Genomic DNA, 16,896 nt, shown 5'->3' with positions numbered 1-16,896 from the left:
ATGCACCAAGGAATTGGGATATACAGAGTGATTCCTTATCAGACTTCATTATATTTGTATCATCTTAAATGGAGCCCTCAGTGAATAAGTGGTTTGATTCACACGAGCCTAAGTTAGAGATGTGGACTGCAGTGAGGAATTCAACCATTCTATTGGTGCGTTTGATGCTGGAGCTGATTGTGCTCATGAGTGTGGGCGCAATGATGGGTGAGCTATAAAATTATTAAAAATCACACTTCTTTAATGTATTTGAAAATGAGCGCAGCAGAGGTGTAATGTGGACATAAGGAAAAAAATAAGAGAGCGTTGAATCAATACCTACAGTATTTGAAGACTTGGTTGTATGAGTAAGATCAAATTACATGAAAGAATAGTTCAACTAAAAAAATAAAAAATCTGTTAGGCAGATGTTAGACTCAGCCACCATTCTCTTTCATTGTATAAAAAAACAAAACAATGCAATCAAAGTAAATGGTGAGTCAGATAATATTATACCTAACATCTCCTTCTGGGTTCCACAACAGAAAGTAAGTCATATGGGTCTGGAACCACATAAGGGTGAGAAAATGATGACAGCATTTTATGTTTGTGAATTTAATTTTATGTCTTTAAATTTGTATGAATCACAATATGGAAAATGTAATATTTTAAACTATATTCATTGTCAGGCAGCCTAACACAAAATAACTACTATAAATTTCCTTAAGAGTAAGTAGCAAACATTACTTGATATAATACTTAACAAATATGTTAATTCAAATAGTCGCAAATCATGTTTTAATTTTAGTATTTATTTTCATATTTATATTTCCATTTAAATGTTCATTAACTACTGATTTGACGTTTAAGCAGCACCTACATTTAAAGGGTTCATGCAGTATAATGAAAAATAGAATTGTTATTGATCTTTTGAAATAAGAGTTATGAAAACATATGTTTCAGAACTGAAAACTCTCATCTTTACTCAAACATTACAAACGGAACTAATTTCTAAAGTGGGTATTTTTACAAATTTCAAATAAAATGTGTTCTCTTTTGTGGTTTTTCCCCTCGGGAAACGTTTTGGTCATTGTGATTATGGCAGCCACAAAAACCTTCCACACTGTGATGTCCATCCTGATAATTAATCTGGCCATTAGTGATTTCTTAAAGGAAACAGCCACAAACAGCATGATGCCTATTCCCACTATGAACAACGGATGGATCAGCTGCAATGTTAGGGTTTACACCCAACATTTTATACCTTAAAGAAACAGTTCACCCAAAAATGAAAATGATGTCATTATTCACTCACGCTAATATTGTTCCTAACCTGTATTCCAACCCGATCCCAAGAAAAGTCGAGTTGGCTATTTCGTATGGTCTGGCATGATGTTGTTCGCATAAAGTCATACGACTTCATCGCGTGCAAATTCCCGGATGTCTAATGCGGAAGTAAGTGCGAGTTCCGCGCACAAGGCGTTAAGGACATACTTACTAATATTATGCCCTTACCCGAACCCCTTATCTAAACTTAACCAATCGGTAGAGTGTGTAAACATGATAGGAAGCTGTTGTGTGTGACAGAAGCAAGTAATTGTCGCGTATTAGATGGAAACGATGTCCAGCGACGTCATTGACTGTAGTGAAAGTTGTAGGAAATGAAACGAGTGCAATCGCACGATATCATACGAATTAGCCAACTTTAGAAAAGTCGTACGAATCCTGATGATTTCGCCATGAGAGTGTGTTGTGTATTCTGTTATGTTTCTGTGCAACACAAACGAAGAATTTCTGATTCTTTACGCAGCTCTTTTCCAAACGACAGTTCATGGTGACCACATCTGTCATGCTCTGAAATGGTGAAAAACCCCAGAAAAGCAGCAAGTCTTGAACACAGGCTGCTAAAGCTTTGTGTAAGGAACAGACCGAAATAGAAATAGTTTATTCACTGATATTTTTTTCCTCCATTTGAGAACCTCTGTGACCAAATCACTACTGTAAGTCTTAGTTGATCTCGAGATCAATCCAATAAATAAGCGAATCATTCTTTTTAAGTGATTCTTTTCAGTGAACTGGATGATCCGATTTACAAATCTGATTAAATAATTAGTACATGAATCAAAGTGATCTGGTTCTCGAGTTGGAATATAGCACACAAGTTGTATGCAGTGTTTGGGGGTAACAAACTAAATGTAGTGACACTATTAACTACTAACTATTTTCATAATAGTATACCTTTTTAATAACAAGCTAGATTTTCCAACAAATAGCTCTGTAGCATCACAAAGCGCTACATTTGTCACATTGTATAGCGAACACAACAGTGGAGCCGAGGTAGTAATCAAACGCTCTCACTTAAACTGTCCTCTCTTTCTCTTTCTTATGTACCGCTGGGAAATCAGAGAGTTCATAAATGAACCAGTTGAAATAAATGATTCACTTATGTTTAGCATTGGGAACTCCAATTCATTTTAATGAGTGGATTTGTTTGGTCAGTTCATCTAAATGAATTTGTTCACTTAAATGATTCACAACTTGAGCCCATAAGTCACTTTCTTCTTTTCTGAAGCGAAATATTTAGTTAATTGCTTCTGTTTATCATTATTTTCTGACTGAGTCATATAAAATAGGGTGTTTTCTAGTTTATATTTAGTATAAATGTATGTTCAATTTAAACTTGTTAGCCTAATTGTTTAATGTCACCTTAATTAATATGTATCAGGTGATATTTGATTAAATAACATTAAATATAATCTGACTGTTATATATACTCACTGAGCACTTTATTGGGAACACCTGTATACCAACTTATTCATGTGTTTATCTAATCAGCCAATCCTGTAGCAGCAGTGCAATGCATAAAATCATGCATATTCGGGTCAGGAGCTTCAGTTAATGTTCACATCAACCATCAGAATGGGGAACATTTTTTATCTCAGTGATTTCGACTGTGTCCTGATTGTTGGTGCCAGACAGGTTGGTTTGAGTATTTCTGTAACTGCTGATCTCCTGGGATTTTTACATGCAACAGTCTCTAGAATTTACTCCCAAATTTACTGGCAAAAACAAAAAACATCCAGTGAGCGACAGTTCTGCGTACAGAAACGCCTTGTTGATGAGAGAGGCCAACGGAGAATGGCCGGACTGGTTTGAGCTGACAGAAAGGCTACGGTAACTCAGATAACCACTCTGTACAATTGTAGTGAGTAGAATAGCATCTCAGAATGCACAACACGTCGAACCTTGAAGCGATTGGGCTACAACAGCAGAAGACCACATGGGGCACTTTATTAGGACCAAACATTTTCTTCTTTAAATAGCTTCAATTTGGTTAGCGAAATTTTGTTAGTAACTTGAAGTATAGCTAACTACTTTTTTATAGGTGTAACTTGACTGTAGTTTAACCACCTTAAGTTATGAGTAGCTTAAAGCTACAGTCTACACAGTTTCCATTTTTGGGTGAACTATCCCTTTAACAATCTTTAGTTCTTCTGTTTTGTGTTTGGTCAGATGTTTCTGCTTATTTAGAACCTTCTCTTGGTCTTGCAGAATCTGTGTCTGTATGTCGGTTACACCTCATCCGTTTACTGCTCTACATCAGTCTTAACACACGTTGCTATCGCTCTGGACCGTTACTTCTCCATCATCGACTGCCTGTGGTACGATTCCCATTGCACAATATGGAGAACAAGTACAGCTGTTCTATGGATCTGGCTGCAAGCCATGGTGACCAGCTGTCCTCCTCTCCTTGGCTGGAGCAACATCAGCTTCGTGGCTCCCATGTTCACCTGAGCTGTGAACTGGGCAAAGAGCCCCAGCTACACCGTCTTTATGTGTACACTATATTTTCTTCTACCAGCTATGGTCATCCTGTTCTGCTACTTGAATGTTGTTCATGTGGCGCAATACCACGCTAGGAGAATCCACTGTTTGGAAGAACATTTCCAGCGTAACAGTTCCAAACCCACTTCTGGCTCTATCTTGAATCTCCAAAATTCATCCACAGATATGGAAACTTACATGCTCTCCAGGCTGGTGTATTATGTGAGTAGTAGGTTTGTGACTTATGCTCAGTTGGATGTTCCTGGAGAAATGTCTCCAGATGCACCATCTGGAGGAGAGATCTCTTCCAGGACACCTAGTGGACATTCACACTCCTTCCTGGCACAATTCAATAGCAGCAGTCCCTAGCATCCCAACCAACCTCAACATAATGGCATCCTGAGGCTATTCCTAGTAAACGCTGCTTTTTTCCTATGCTGGATGCCCTACATTAGTTTAGCTGTAGTGCAGGCTACCGAAACCGCACTTTCTCACACCACAAGCCTTTTACCTCCATCAGCGGTCACCTTCTCCTACTTGCTGGTGTTGTTTAATTCTGATATCAATCCATTGCTGTATGCACTCTTTAGCAAGTGCTTCCAGGGGGCACTCCAGAGTTTGATATGGAAGATCCAGGCAAGATTGTGACGCATTGTAGGAGTTGAGAGACCTACAAGTAGAGGTGGCCGAAAAAGTGACCCCACTAATGTGACAATCCACAGTTCTACAGCGCATTCAAGAAACGACGGGGCAACTCTGGAGTCAACAGACTACTCTGTCTTAACTTTCAGATTCCCTAACATTCCCTAACAACTTCAGGGGTCAACTGAGTAATTATCTCACAACTGGGAGTTTGGCTACTTCCTTTCAAGCTGTTTGTCATTAATGTGTTGGAAATGGCTCTAAGACAGTTGAGCACCTGCAGGTTCCCTCAAGACAACGTGAGCGTAATAGACTCCCCTACTTGGCTGCAACTAAAAAGAAACAAGTGACATTTTTCAGATGACAGTACGAGTAGACAGGGATGGGAGGGTTACTTTTGAAATGTATTCCACTACAGATTACAGAACGCATGCTGTAAAATTTAATTTGTAACGTATTCCGTTAGATTACTCAAGGTCAGTAACATATTCCAAATACTTTGGATTACTTCTTCAGCACTGGTAGATTTTTCACTTTCTTTGACTATAAAAACTCTGCCAGTACAGTAAGACAAAATACACATGTTAAAAATACATTCTCTGAAAAACCTAAATATCTTATGCAGTGTTGTTTCTAAAACAAGATAAATCAAATTGATCTTTAGATATTTTTACAGGAAAACAATACAAAAATTATTATCAAGAATATGATTTTTGCCCTAATATCAAAGGTCTTACTAGAAAAAAGAAATTATGATCTAACGTGAATCTTCTTGATAAAAAATATGATCGTGCATGGTAATGTGCATGTAAAATGGCTAGAAACAGCATTTTAGCTTAGTGTAAAGCTGACAATTTACACAAGGTTTATTTCACAAACTTACTCCTCTGTCTGCTTGTATGAATGTAACACATCTTAAGAAAGTGTTTCACCACTGTTCAAATGCACTTTGGATCACATCATATACAGGTGCATCTCAATAAATTAGAATATCGTGGAAAAGTTCATTTATTTCAGTAATTCAACTCAAATTGTGAAACTCGTGTATTAAATAAATTCATTGCACACAGACTGAAGTAGTTTAAGTCTTTGGTTCTTTTAATTGTGGTGATTTTGGCTCACATTTAACAAAAACCCACCAATTCACGATCTCAAAAAATTAGAATACATCATAAGACCAATAAAAAAAACATTTTTAGTGAATTGTTGGCCTTCTAGAAAGTATGTTCATTTACTATATATGTACTCAATACTTGGTAGGGGCTTCTTTTGCTTTAATTACTGCCTCAATTCGGCGTGGCGTGGAGGTGATCAGTTTGTGGCACTGCTGAGGTGGTATGGAAGCCCAGGTTTCTTTGACAGTGGCCTTCAGCTCATCTGCATTTTTTGGTCTCTTGTTTCTCATTTTCCTCTTGACAATACCTGTATAGATTCTCTATGGGTTTCAGGTCTGGTGAGTTTACTGGCCAGTCAAGCACACCAACACCATGGTCATTTAACCAACTTTTGGTGCTTTTGGCCGTGTGGGCAGGTGCCAAATCCTGCTGGAAAATGAAATCAGCATCTTTAAAAAGCTGGTCAGCAGAAGGAAGCATGAAGTGCTCCAAAATTTCTTGGTAAACGGGTGCAGTGACTTTGGTTTTCAAAAAACACAATGGACCAACACCAGCAGATGACATTGCACCCCAAATCATCACAGACTGTGGAAACTTAACACTGGACTTCAAGCAACTTGGGCTATGGGCTTCTCCACCCTTCCTCCAGACTCTAGGACCTTGGTTTCCAAATGAAATACAAAACTTGCTCTCATCTGAAAAGAGGACTTTGGAACACTGGGCAACAATCCAGTTCTTCTTCTCCTTAGCCCAGGTAAGACGCCTTTGACGTTGTCTGTGGTTCAGGAGTGGCTTAACAAGAGGAATACAACAACTGTAGCCAAATTCCTTGACATGTCTGTGTGTGGTGGCTCTTTATGCCTTGAACCCAGCCTCAGTCCATTCCTTGTGAAGTTCACCCAATTTCTTGAATCGATTTTGCTTGACAATCATAAGGCTGCGGTTCTCTCGGTTGGTTGTGCATCTTTTTCTTCCACACTTTTTCCTTCCACTCAACTTTCTGTTAACATGCTTGGATACAGCACTCTGTGAACAGCCAGCTTCTTTGGCAATGAATGTTTGTGGCTTACCCTCCTTGTGAAGGGTGTCAATGATTGTCTTCTGGACAACTGTCAGATCAGCAGTCTTCCCCATGATTGCATAGCCTAGTGAACCAAACTGAGAGACCATTTTGAAGGCTCAGGAAACCTTTGCAGGTGTTTTGAGTTGATTAGCTGATTGGCATGTCACCATATTCAAATTTTTTGAGATAGTGAATTGGTGGGTTTTTGTTAAATGTGAGCTAAAATCATCACAATTAAAAGAACCAAAGACTTAAACTACTTCAGTCTGTGTGCATTGAATTTATTTAATACACGAGTTTCACAATTTGAGTTGAATTACTGAAATAAATGTACTTTTCCACGACATTCTAATTTAGTGAGATGCACCTGTATATGTATAAACAGGGTTGGAGAGTAACGGAATACATGTAACGAGATTACGTATTTAAAACACAAAATATCAGTAACTGTATTTCACTACAGTTACAATTGAAATCATTGGTAATTAGAATACAGTTACATTCAAAAGGTATTTTGTTTACTGAAGAGATTACTTTGCATTTTATTGTTATTTGTTTCATTTAATATTTAGTCCTTTCAGATGGAAAACATTTATACATATAAATTTATACATACAAACGCTGTGCATTTGAACAGCGATGAATATTTTTGAAAGTATGCGTTTTAATGTTTATAGCTTGTCTTTGTGTACTTCCATTGTAAGTGCCTTACTGTACGATTTTGAGGTTCAGTCAAAAATTACATTTTGTCGATAGAGCTTAACTTGGACAGAACCCAGCACATGAATTTCAATTTCAGTTGATTTGCGTGACATTGTTAAACATGTATGAACAAATATTAGTTCTCAGCAGTGACCTGTTTGATCTATTTTTGAATGATACTGCATGTTCCATGTCTCTGTTTAATTTTAGTTAAATTTTTAAGTCAATTTTATATATATATATATATAAAGATAAACAGAAGAGAATTGTAAGTTCATGGTACACTTGATTGTTTGAAAACAGACAAAGCAGATATATTAAATGCCATTTTCATTTATTTGTTTTGGCGTCATTGTCCTCAAATGTGATCATAATGCATTTCAGTGTAAAAATCATTCCTTACAAAGGTTTACAATAATGTCTAGCAATAATTCCAGAGGAATACAATATTATATTTATTGTCATCATAACAATGACAATGGGAGACAGTGCTGATGAGATCCTACTGCAAATCAAAGCGAAGTGAAGCCGTCAGCTAGCATTTATTGGCGTTTTCTGCATGCTGTAGATCTAATTCCCTTTTAAATGGAACAGTCCATCAGATTTAGAAATAATAATAAAAATAAAATAAAAAAAGTCATGTTGAGAGCTTGTGTTTGAGAAAAGTGACTCGAGTCTTATGAAGTGCAGAATGTGCGTTTTGTGTATGTAAATGTGGGGCTGCAGTTCTGGTCACCACCTTTGCGAAGCACAAAGTGTAGGTGCACTTTTCAGAAAATGTCATACATTCACATCTTGCTGAAAAATGCCTTTTAGTTTGCCAGTACTGACCCTGAAGTGTCCTCACAGTGGTTAGTATGCGATTAAGAAAAAAATGTCCTGGAGAAATATCCTCAGTGTAAACAGTCTGGAATTCCTGTTGCCCCTGTAGGAGACCATGGGCATTGCTGTTAACCAACATCAGTTCAAAAAAGATCTTCATTCACAGTTTGGGAGGCAAATTCCTCTGCGCCTCAGACACACCCATAGGAAGGTAGAACTTTGTTGTATGAGAAAGAAGCACAAGTTGTAGCTCATAATATCTGTTGCAATGTTTGGCACATGTTCTAATGGGCACCAGCAGTGAATCTTGCCAGTAAGAGTCATTCGTTAACTCGCCTTCAAGTTGATCCAAACCTGTGTGACAAATTCCATCAAACACAAAAGGAGAAATTTGTAAAAAAATATCCTGACTACTCTTTCCATATAATGAAAGTGAATGAGGACTGGGGCTGTCAAGCTCCAAAATGACAAAAAAGGACCATAAAAAGTATCATGAAAGGTGTCCATACGAGTCTTCTGAATAGATATGATAGACAGCTTTGTGTAAAGAACAGACTGAAATTTAAGCCGTTATTTACTGTAAGTCTTGAGTTCAACTCTGATTCAATGAGCCTGTCGCAGCAGTTAAAATCCCACAGTAGGGGAAGATTATAGGTGAATAACAACTTACATTTTGGTCTGATTCTCACAGAAAGCTATTGCATGGCTTTAGAAGACTTGGAATACAGCGCACAAGTCGTATGGACAAATTACATGGAGCTTTTTTGTCCTTATGGAGTTTGACAGACCCTGGTCCCCATTCACTTTGTTTGTACAAAAGAGAGCTGCTCAGACATTCTGCTTAACTTCTCTTTTAATGTGCTACAGAATAAAGAAAATCATACAGATTTGGAACAACATGAGGGTGTGTAAAGTAAATGATGACAGGTAGAGTGACACATTTTTCTCTGAGGGAATTGAAACCATCTCCAGATCTGCAAGGAATCTGTTATGTGCAGATATTAGTCAAAATATCAATCAACTTGAGTTTCCCATAATGGACCAAAGTAATTTTTCACATCCACTAACAGTAGTCAGAATCTGCCAAATATAGTTTGCTATTGGAAATCAGCTCTTATAATGCATTTTTGGCCACAAAGTCTCGTTGACTGAAGAACATCACGGAACGAATGCTCTTGCTCACATATTCAAAACATCCTCCAGTTACTTGAATGGGAGAACGTGAGTTTGTATCAGTGTGAAAATGTGGACATGGAGGTCCTCGCCCGTCGGGTCCAATTCAGTCCTGAGCTGGTTCCAGTCTCGGCTGGCTCTGCAAGTTGTTCACGCTTTCTGAGTTTGGTGATGAGCTCGATCAGACACTGATCCCAGTCCTCTGGTAACAGCAGCATCAGGAAGCCCAGACAAATGATGAACACAGCGATGAGTCGCACTGTGTTGAAGTGGATATCACAAGTGTACAGGTCCACCACTGCAACACATCCAAAATACATACATTTAGAGCCACATTAATTCCACCACTTTAAATTGTGTAGATGAAGCTTTCAAAAGACTTTCATCAACAAATTTTCAGTGAATAGTGAGGCTATTGCATGTCATCAAAAGACTTAAAAAATAGTGTACACGTCCTATGGACTACTTTTGTCAGTATAAGTCACCATCCACTTCCATTGTGTGGAAAAGAACAGTCTTGACATTCTGATAAATATCTTTCTTCTTTTTTCTCTATATTTTGTGTTTTATAGAAGTAAGAACAATATACAAAGGGTTCCCACACCTTTTGAACAATCAATTTCCATAAATTTTCCAGTCATTTGTGATGACTGCATAAGGGTTTTTGAAAATTACTTTATAGAGTACTCACAAAGAGCAGTTTCTAGTTGATTACACATTTTAGTCTATCTGGAAATGTTTATATTCATTACATACATTTTCTTGCCTTTTCTGCATCAGCCTGTGACTGGGCAATCGATCCCGAAGGGGGGAACCCAGCTGAGGCTTCTGCTTCCGACTGGACAAGCCCACTCTCCGATGCAGCGCTCGTGTGCTCATCAGCTTCGTGGGCTCCAAACAAGAGGTCGAACTCGCCGTGAGACGAGCCGGCGGACTCATCCGGAACCCGATCGGGGAATGGGAGGTCTGCGGGGGGATACCCTGTGGAGGTGATCCCATTGGAGTCCCCAAATCGCCCCCAGTGCTAGCCTGCATATGGCATCCTCAGTGGTGGCCACCCTGCTCGGGTTGATGCATATGAGACCGCTTCAGCACCGACCTTTCATTTCTACAGGCAGGTGTTCCCCTAGAGCAGATCTCCAGGCACATCGTGGTCACAAAAGACACCTCCAAAACGGGCTGAGGCGCTGTTTGCAATGGGCACGCAGCTGCCGGCTTATGGATGGGCCCGCGGCTGCGTTGGCACATCAACTGCCTCGAGTTGTTGGCAATTCTGGTCACCCTGTGGAGGTTCCGGCCATGGATCCAGGGCGAGCACGTGTTAGTTCGGACAGACAACACGGCAACAGTAGCATATGTCAACCGCCATGGCGGTCTGCGCTCTGCGTATGTCACAACTCGCCCGCCATCTCCTCCTCTGGAGTCAGCAGCACTTCAAGTCACTGCGAGCCACTCACATCCCGTGCGACCTCAACACTGCAGCGGATGCACTGTCACGGCAGGTTACCCTCAGGGGAGAGTGGAGATTCCACCCTCAGGTGGTCCAGCTGATCTGGAGTCGATTCGGACAGGCACAGGTAGACCTGTTCGCCTCCCAAGAATCCTCCCACTGGTACGCCCTGTTTGAGGCACCTCTCGGCATAGACGCGCTGGCACACAGCTGGCCTCCTGGCCTATGCAAATATGCGTTTCCCCCAGTGTGCCTACTTGCACAGACTCTGTGCAAAGTCAGGGAGGATGTGGAGCAGGTCGTCCTGGTAGCACCCTACTGGCCCACCCAGACGTGGTTCTTGGACCTCATGCTCATCGCGACAGCCCCCCCTGGTGAATTCCCCTGAGGAAGGACCTTCTTTCTCAGGGACGGGGCACCATCTGGCACCCGTGACCAGACCTCTGGAATCTCCATGTCTGGCCTCTGGATGGGATGCGGAAGACCTAAGCAGTCTACCACCCATGGTGGTAGACACGATCACTCAGGCTAGGGCCCCCTCTACGAGGCGCCTGTATGCCTTTAAGTGGCATCTGTTTGCTAAGTGGTGTTCTTCCTGACGGGAAGCCCTCCAGAGATGCACAGTTGGATTGGTGCTTTCCTTCCTGCAGGAGAGGTGGAAAGGGCGGCTGTCTCCTTCCACCTTGAAGGTGTACGTTGTTGTTATAGCAGCACACCATGACACAGTGGACGGTAAGTCCTTAGGGAAGCACGACCTGATCATCAGGTTCCTGAGAGGCGCCAGGAGGCTGAACCCCTCCAGACTGTGCCTTGTTGCCTCATGGGACCTCTCTGTAGTTCTTCAGGGTCTACAGAGAGCCCCCTTTGAGCCTTTGCAGTCAGCTGAGCTTAAGGCACTCTCCTTGAAGACTGCCCTCCTGACTGCGCTCACTTCCATCAAGAGGGTAGGAGACTTGCAAGCGTTCTCTGTCAGCGAAACGTGTCTAGAGTTCGGTCTGGGCTACTCTCACGTGATCCTGAGACCCCGACCGGGCTATGTGCCCAAGGTTCCTACGACCCCTTTTAGGGACTAGGTGGTGAACCTGCGAGTGCTGCTCAGGAGGAGGCAGACCCAGCCCTGTCATTGCTGTGTCCAGTGCGCACTTTACGCATCTATTTGGATCGCACACAGAGCTTTAGGATCTCTGAGCAGCTCTTTGTCTGCTTTGGTGCACAGCGAAAAGGAAGCACTGTCTCCAAGCAGAGGATCGCCCACTGGCTCATTGATGCCATAGCTATGGCATATCATGCCCAGGACGTGCCGCCCCCGGTAGGGCTACGAGCCCATTCTACCAGGGGTGTAGCGGCCTCCTGGGCCCTGGCCAGGGGTGCCTCTCTAACAGACATTTGCAGAGCAGCGGGCTAGGCAACACCCAACACCTTTGCAAGGTTCTACAACCTCCGGGTGGAACCGGTTTCGTCCCAGGTAGTGGCATGCAATACAAACGTATAAGCCTGGGATGGCCGGCCGGGTGTATCGCTTGCACATAGCGCCTTTCACCTCCTCTGACCTGAAGACATGTGCCATTAATTCCCTGTAGTGTTCACAAACTATGTTTCCTGGATGACTTCCTCCGAGCCCTGTGGCAGTCGAGTTTTCGGAGAATCTCGTTGCCGGCCCAGTACATGTGCTAACTAAGAGTCCTGTTCTGGGGTAGGTGCTCCGCATGTGGCAGTTCCCTGTAAGGTAACCCCATGCGATGTATATCTTCTGCTAATTCGTTTCCCTGTTGGCAAACTGCATCTTCCTTGGGCAGAGCCCCCTCTGCCACTGTCTCTGTGTTTGTAGTCACTCCTCCCCGTTGGGTAGGATCTACCATGAGACTCTCCACATGGTCGGCAAGACCATGTGACGTATTTTTCCACTTAAATACCCCCCTCTCTTTGAGCGAGGTGTGGTCTCCGCGGTGTCCTCCCCTTGGGAGGGACACCCCCCAACTTGACCTGGCGGCCCAGTCGAATAATCCCCCTTGTTTTTTAGGGAGTGGAAAAAAAGAAGGGGAAAAGAGGCCACGACTGGGTTAGCCTGTCTCTATCTTTTGGGTAGTCGACTTGTCTCCAAAGGGCCGTTCGACACTCATAACTATGTTGGGGGAGGTTATGTGTCGGCCTGGTGCGCTGGCTACGAGGCACACAGTCATCTGCCCATCACACACAGCCAGTTCACGTAACACAGTTCAGCCAGTTGCGGCGTTTTGTATAGGGACCCCTAGTGTCACTACATCGACACAACTTCGAGTGAGTGACAGATAGGGAATGTCCTGGTTACTTGCGTAACCTCTGTTCCCTGATGGAGGGAACGAGACGTTGTGTCCCTCCTGCCACAACGCTGAACTACCCACTGAAATGGCCGGACCTTGTCTCGGCTCCTCAGCATAAAACCTGAATGAGTGGTTGCATACCAGCTCCTTTTATACCCGTATGTCCGGGGGAGTGGCATGCAAATACCACTCGCCAATTTTCATTGGCCTTTTATCAAAGACCAGAGGTGTTTCAGGCTCCCAAGAGTGACTCCTAGTGTCACTACATCAACACAACGTCTCGTTCCCTCCATCAGGGAATGGAGGTTATGCAAGTAACCAGGATGTTTTTCTACACTGACCATAGTTGAATTACAGTATGGTATCTGTAGTAAAATCATAACCACAAAATTTACCATGGTTTTATTACAGTGACAATATTTAAATATACTATTATATTGATATAATATATAGATGATATTCATTGCAAAACCGTGCAATAATACAGGAAAAAACGAAAACTATGGTAATAAAGATCATTCATCCAAAAAACACTTGGTTTGTTTTATTATAATAACACCATGGTAAATTTGAGGTAGCCCTACATGTATCATGCTTTTTAAACCCATGATTCTTTACACACACACACACACACACACACACAAAAGAAGTGTATTGATTTTCATAAGGGCATGGGTTTTTTGGTGGAAACCATGGTTTTAAAAAACATTCTTGTCCCACAAATTATCTATGATATTACTATAGTAAAACAGTAGTAACAATGCTTTTTGGCATTATGATTATGGTTTTTATAACCATAATTTTGTGTTCCTGTTACTATGGAATTATTATTACTATGATTTTACTACAAATATCATAAAATATGGTTACTGTAGTAAAACCATGGTAAATTTGGTGATATCTATAATATTACTGCAAATACCTTAGTTCAACTATGGTAACTGTAGTAAAACCAGTAAAATTTTCTTAAGGGATGAATAAAGTTATTGCGAGGGAACGCAAAACATTTGTGAGGGCACGCAAAACTATTTCAGAGACTAAATTCTCTCCCTGTCCTCTAAGTGGCCTCTGTAGGTTTCAAACAACATGAGGGTACTTTTTTTCATTCTAAAAATTCCTTTAAATCAATAAGCTCAAAATATTGTTTCTTTTAGGAACAATTTCCCTAGATACAAGCAGCAAAGTTTATTTGATGGAAATCAACTCACTCGCGTTGACTGGGACACTCAGCACAATGCCAAGTGAAATCAGCGTTGGGTATGTGATGGCAATTCCAAAGTTCACCAGAATATTGAACGCTATAGAGGAAGAAACAGACGAACAGTGAATTAAATGTCAGTAAATTTGTGCGTAGTACTCTTGAGTCAGAAATCCTAAATGTGTCGAAAAAAAAAAAATCACAATCATCTTTATTTACCTAGCAAAAGTCCAGCTACTCCACAAATGTAGGCCCAAGGCAGATCCTCTGTGGATGTGAAGTATTCAACATGTGTGAAGTACAGTATAACTGGCACAAAGCTCAGTAAGACAAAGTTTGCACCTCCAACAATTGTCAGAAACAGAGCGGCCTCTCCAAACTTTGCACTGCCCAAAACAAGCTTGAAGAGCACCTGAGGAAAAAAAATTAATTATAAAAAATCAAAACAGGATAATTATAGAAAAAGAACATTCATCATCTTATCTTTCAAATGTCTGCAGGCAGGGAGGTGAGGGAATAGAGTAACCTGGCTATCACAGTACTATTAATTTGAAATGATAGCCACTGAGAAGCTAAAACTGATCTTTCTGTCCAGTTTTCTTATTGATTTGTCCTTTTCAGATGGCTGCCAAGAGTTGAAAGCACCGTAAATCAATCATGGCAAATAGGTTTACGGGGTCATTTTAATTACAGAAAAAAAGGAAAAGCACAGCACTACCTGGACACATGTCAGTCCATGACTATATAAGCAGGGCTCAGTTATTGACTAATACAGTTTCAATGACGGAACAGTAGACAGAACCATAGAAGACAAGATTGAACTGAAAAATATTTGGTAAAAAGTGCTAAAATACACACACTGAAAAGCAATAACACAAGGATTATAACTATTTAAAACAAGGTTACCTTGTACAGCGCAGAGGCGGATGCAGAGGCCACTACAAATGTGATGCCAATAACTGAATGACTGTGAAACCCATCAGCGTAGGTCAGCATCACTATTCCAGCTATGGCCAGAATGGCAGCAACAATCTAGTACAAGAACAAAATAAACGTCAATGTATTAAGTCAAAACAGCACAGAGTTGGCACATTTTCTACTATTTTCTAAAAAGCTTTATGAGAAAATCATAAAAGAAAAATCTACACAGAATTGGTCCTTCATTTTCTGTTCAACCCTGTTATGCTCTGACATTTCCCCCTTTCTTTGTGACCTGATTTGAGAAAGCAAAATCATATTTTCTTTGACCAAATCAAATTTCATTGTTTACACTTATATTGGCCTCATCAAATTCAATAGTTCAGCTCTGTTACAGGAAAAAAATATATACAAAAAACAAAATAAATGTCATCACACAATGTGTTGATTCAAACAGTAAAAAGGTGGCCCATTTTCTACTTTTTTCTAAAATGCAGAATTTGTCTGTACGTCCTTTTTCTGTTCAACCCTGTTATGCTGTTATGCATTTTCACCTATAATAATGATTTGATCTTTCTGATATCATACTGTATTGGAGGGAGAAATCATAATTTCTTTGACCATATGGTTCAAACAGAAGTTTCTCTTACAGTTTTTATCAGCATTTAATTATTTTAAAACTTATATTGGCCTCATTAAGCTCAATAATTAAACTCTGTTACGGGGGGAAAAATATTTTACATTTAGTCATTTAGCAGACGCTTTTATCCAAAGCGACTTACAAATGAGGAACATAGCAAGCAATTTGTCATACAAAGTTCAACAACATCTACAGTGTTCCACAAGCTCTCAAGGTGGATGTGGTGTGATGCAATGATGTTTGCTATAGTTAGTTCCGCTGTACACATTGAAAGTAACAGGGTTGGTACAAAACATGTTTGGAAAGAGAAATATCATGGTTATACTATATTTTTTCAACTTTAATGTGTTGTATTACAAGGCCCACCAAAAATGAGTGATACTACCAGAATTTATTCAGTTATTTGCAGAGTTGGAAAGTAACAAATTACAACTACTCTCGTTACAGTACTTGAGTAAATTATTTTAAGTATAAATAAATAATAGTATTTTTACTTGAGTTGATTAAAAATGAAGTATTCAACTTCGCTACAGCACTTTTTCTCCACAATTACAAAGTACAAAAAAAAAAACAAAAAACATAATATTTCTGAATGTTTGGGAAGAAGAAAGTTATAAGTGCTAAATCTGTTTATAAATTAAAATGCGCTGTGTGCGACATGACGGAAGCACGCAGGGCACAGCATCATGAGCACAGCAGCTCTCATAAACTGCCGCTGATGTCCTTTCTTCTCTAGCTTTTCCAAGACTTTCTGCCCTGTCACTATACAAGAACTGTAATACTGTGATTTTCTGCATATTTCATTTTATTCTGGAAAGGAGCCGTTCATTCAGGTACGAGGGAACAGTCTGAACACGTTTAATCACTGATCAAACTTCACTTGTTTTTAAGGTAGGCAATGTTTTAACTACATCAAATGTTAACACAATGTAGTTTGACATATATGACACATATCTTGTTTACTTGCTACTATATGTCTAAAACAAACTTTTAAATACCTTAGAAAGATACAATGCCAATAGTGTCGGAAATTAACGGGGACTCAGGGCCAAAAATGCCACCGAAATGA

At 40.5% G+C, this 16,896-nt stretch overlaps 1 protein-coding gene and 1 pseudogene across 2 annotated transcripts in view; one reads left to right on the top strand and one right to left on the bottom strand.

The window, feature by feature from the left end:
• Positions 1–119: 119 nt before the first annotated feature.
• On the top strand, positions 120–4,810 carry LOC127411687 (G-protein coupled receptor 161-like; annotated as a pseudogene).
• A 2,844-nt stretch (positions 4,811–7,654) lies between these two features.
• The window catches only part of slc35f3b (solute carrier family 35 member F3b), a 95,375-nt gene continuing 86,133 nt past the window's right edge, over positions 7,655–16,896 (bottom strand). For both annotated transcript variants that reach the window (XM_051648770.1, XM_051648771.1), the window contains 4 exons: positions 15,176–15,301; positions 14,489–14,681; positions 14,280–14,369; positions 7,655–9,619 (listed from right to left, as the gene is read on the bottom strand). In XM_051648770.1, coding sequence (XP_051504730.1) covers positions 9,381–9,619; positions 14,280–14,369; positions 14,489–14,681; positions 15,176–15,301 — 648 coding nt within the window. In that variant the 3' untranslated portion in view covers positions 7,655–9,380. The remainder of the gene's footprint in view (positions 9,620–14,279; positions 14,370–14,488; positions 14,682–15,175; positions 15,302–16,896) is intronic.

This window comes from Myxocyprinus asiaticus, chromosome 21 (assembly GCF_019703515.2).
Source record: "Myxocyprinus asiaticus isolate MX2 ecotype Aquarium Trade chromosome 21, UBuf_Myxa_2, whole genome shotgun sequence".
Taxonomy (NCBI): Eukaryota; Metazoa; Chordata; class Actinopteri; order Cypriniformes; family Catostomidae; genus Myxocyprinus; species Myxocyprinus asiaticus.
Note: the sequence above shows the minus strand (reverse complement) of the source record. Positions and strands in the feature narration are given on the sequence as shown.